Source organism: Punica granatum, chromosome 1 (assembly GCF_007655135.1).
Source record: "Punica granatum isolate Tunisia-2019 chromosome 1, ASM765513v2, whole genome shotgun sequence".
In the NCBI taxonomy this organism is placed as follows: domain Eukaryota; kingdom Viridiplantae; phylum Streptophyta; class Magnoliopsida; order Myrtales; family Lythraceae; genus Punica; species Punica granatum.
The window spans coordinates 32,600,988-32,604,006 of NC_045127.1; the positions used below are offsets into that span (position 1 = coordinate 32,600,988).

Here is a 3,019-nt window from a genome sequence, read left to right on the forward strand (position 1 = left end):
AACATTATGTACAGACTTGGCGACCCTCTAAGGGTAGACCGACTCTCCCTCCTGAACTTTGTCATTGCCCAATGGGTAAGTGTCGATAACGTTAATGGATGGTCCCGAGCTCGACACAAGATCCGGGATGGGGTTGGCCTGAACGTTTAGGAGCTCGCGATTATCGAAGTAGAATTCTCGTGCATCGATCATTTTCTACAATTTGCTCTGGTGGATGTGACAATTTTCCATCGTATGCCTTGGCACACCCATATGGTATTCACAGCGGAAATTCTGATATTGATTTGAGGGGTTGAATTTAGGTTGAGAGGCCTCGGGTGTGATTTTCCCAACCGCCAGGAGTTGGCGATAGATTCGTGATTGGGGAGCCGGAAGAGGCGGGTACTGCAGTCGTAGCCTGGTTGCCCCACTTGTTGAGGTCGCAGGGGTGGGACCTGCTGAGCCAGTAGCGAAGCTCCTGAAGCCGGGGGCTTGTTTGGAAATGCTCAAGGATGGGCCGATGAACAATTATGAACGAATGGCTATGGGATCCGCAGTGAGGATAAGCTGGCGAGGCCGAGTAGCAAATCAGTTGAGCCGGGTACTGCTGCTAATACTGCATGAGGGGTGGGGCATGTGCCCAAGCGGCTGGTGGCGCGAGCGTGTAGTTAACCAAATACTGTTGGGCGACTGGGCGTCTCGGGTCGACGACATTAATCTTTGGGAGCAGCCACATGCCCAGGAAGAGATTCCAGTTGCAGTCACCGGAATCTAGGCGGGCGTCACCTGCTTGGAAGGCCTTGATGACCTCCTCTATCTTCTTCAATCTTTACTCCTGTTATGTCTCCATTTCAGGGAGAAGATTTGTTGGTGGAGCTACAAGGGCCGCTTGAGTTGGCGCGCTCAGATCAGGGACGGGGATGCTTGTGGGAGGTGGAGCAGGAGCAGGGGCGCTCGGTGCCAGCATTATCATCGGTGGAGGGATGGTGTAGATCGGAGCCATGGCTGGCATGGAGACATAGGGAGGCATGAACAAAGCCGGTCCTGATGTTGAAAGTGCCACCAGCGAGGAAGGTGCGGCTGCTGGAACGGCGGATGGCGGCGATGGGATGTCAATAGGGTGGACTGCCGGTACATACATTGTCGATGCTAGCGCTTCTATATTCTCTAGAACAAGGGTTGGCAGGACCCAAGGGATAAGGTCAACTGTTGGCCCGATCCCCGAAGGCGAGGTGGAACTCGAAGAAGTAGAAGTTAGGCCTTTGACTAGGGCCATGAGCTCGGCCATGTCGGTGGCCATCTGGTTGACCATGCCTTGAAGTGTGGTGACGTTACGCTCGAGTGCGGCCACGCGAGTGGCGTCATGAGCGGGCGGTGGTGCTTGAGTGGACTGTGGAGGAGGTGTGTCTATCGATGATTGGTGGCAGGACCCTGGAATAGGCAAGAGGTGCACCCGGTGAAGTCGGCGGTGGGAGATATACCGAAGGTGCCCCTGAATATGTGAGCGGTACACTTGCGGGGATTGGCGGTGGTGGCACTTGGGTTGTTGGTGGTTTAGAGTGAGTAGGTACCAGTGGGTTAACCTCTTCAGGAATACCGATCCGGTTCTCCTCTGCCATTCTTACGCGCAGGCGAATAGGATATCGATGCAGAGTAGTCAGTTGTGAACACCTATATTCCATGAATGTCTAAGTCTTGGTGTGTGAAAATTTTGTTCTAAAATAAACGTGCGAAGCGATAAATAAAGGGATGGAATGCATGATTTTTTTTCAAATACTAATGTCATTGCTTGATTCAATTCAACTCCTGAGTCCACAAAAGACGACATGTTCGATTTTGGAAGGGACCTAGACATTGAATCGACGATCTATCACACTTGGTAGCCGAGTGAGCGCCGCATAGGCGCGAGCAGGGTGAAGACGCTGCCGGCGTACTAGTCCTAGGGATGGGAGGCCTCTCTCGCCCTCGCCTGCATTCCATCCGGCGTGGCGTTCAAATGCGCTATCTCCCAATCCAAGCTTTCCACGTGTGCGCGTGCTTGAGCTAGCTCTCGCTGTAGCTCATTCTAGTCTGTAAGCTCCGCTCGGGCCTCGATGAGCTCGTGGTGGAGTCGGTCCTGCTCTTCCTTGATAACCTGTAACTCTTGACGCGTGGCCGTCTGAGCAGTGTCCCCAGGGTTCGGTGTGTGTGTAGGTGGTGCCCGTGGGATTTGTGCGCACCCGAATTTCATCTCGTCGGGGCACGCATGCGCGCGCCTATGCAACGCAGCTTGGGAGTGTCCACCTTCCCGGGGACATGCGACGGACACGCGTGAGAAGGACTCGCCACTTACTGTTTACGACCCGTAGATAGAGGGCCGTTGAGTCGCCCGGGTCTAGGGGTACGGGGTACACCTAAATGCTAAGGCAATGGTCGTGCGGAACCGAAAATTCCGAATTCGGGGGTTCTGTTACGTGCGGGCTTATATCCCGCACGCCCTTTCGGTACTCTAGCTTGCTAGGCTTTCCATTGTGTTTATTTACCGCGTGATTCAGGATTGCACTTCACTCGCCCATTTTGACACCGTAAAGTCGGTGAATTGATCAAATTGGGCCAAGAATTTGAAAGATGACTAAACTTGTGGGTCGAGGAATCGGTTCACTATCTTCGCGTTACAGTTCGTCAGACTGTGATAGTCGATTTCCTGCGCGAACCGAGACCACGAGTATTCGAGCTTACTCCTCTCTTGGTAACAATAGACCAACTTGACTGGTTCGACACTCGGACCTTTCGCTCGCCGATCGAGGATCCTTACAAATGAATGAATGAATGTACATACAAATCATCGCAATGTTCTCTCGAGTAATTACAAAATACAACTGAATAAGTGAATGGATCCCGATCGGTTTGCATTGGGCCAATATTCCGCTCCGGCTCACCGTGTGTTTTGAATAATCAATAAATAAATTAAGGCAACGCGCCAGGAGCCGGGGGTTCGGTCAGATCGAATCAACGGTCTGCAGGAGAACCGGTTGATTCCCATTGTAACCGTTGGACCAAT

The 3,019-nt window shown here is 52.6% G+C and overlaps 1 protein-coding gene across 1 annotated transcript; it reads right to left on the bottom strand.

The window, feature by feature from the left end:
* Window positions 1–817: 817 nt before the first annotated feature.
* LOC116205346 (pectinesterase inhibitor 10-like) lies at window positions 818–1,291 on the bottom strand. Its single transcript, XM_031537927.1, has one exon. It carries the CDS (start codon window positions 1,289–1,291, stop codon window positions 818–820), a length of 474 nt encoding a protein of 157 aa, XP_031393787.1.
* Between the last annotated feature and the right edge of the window lie 1,728 nt (window positions 1,292–3,019).

Coding starts and splice junctions, on each gene's coding strand:
- LOC116205346 (XM_031537927.1), bottom strand. CDS start 1,291: ATGGTCAACCAGATGGCCACCGACATGGCCGAGCTCATGGCCCTAGTC.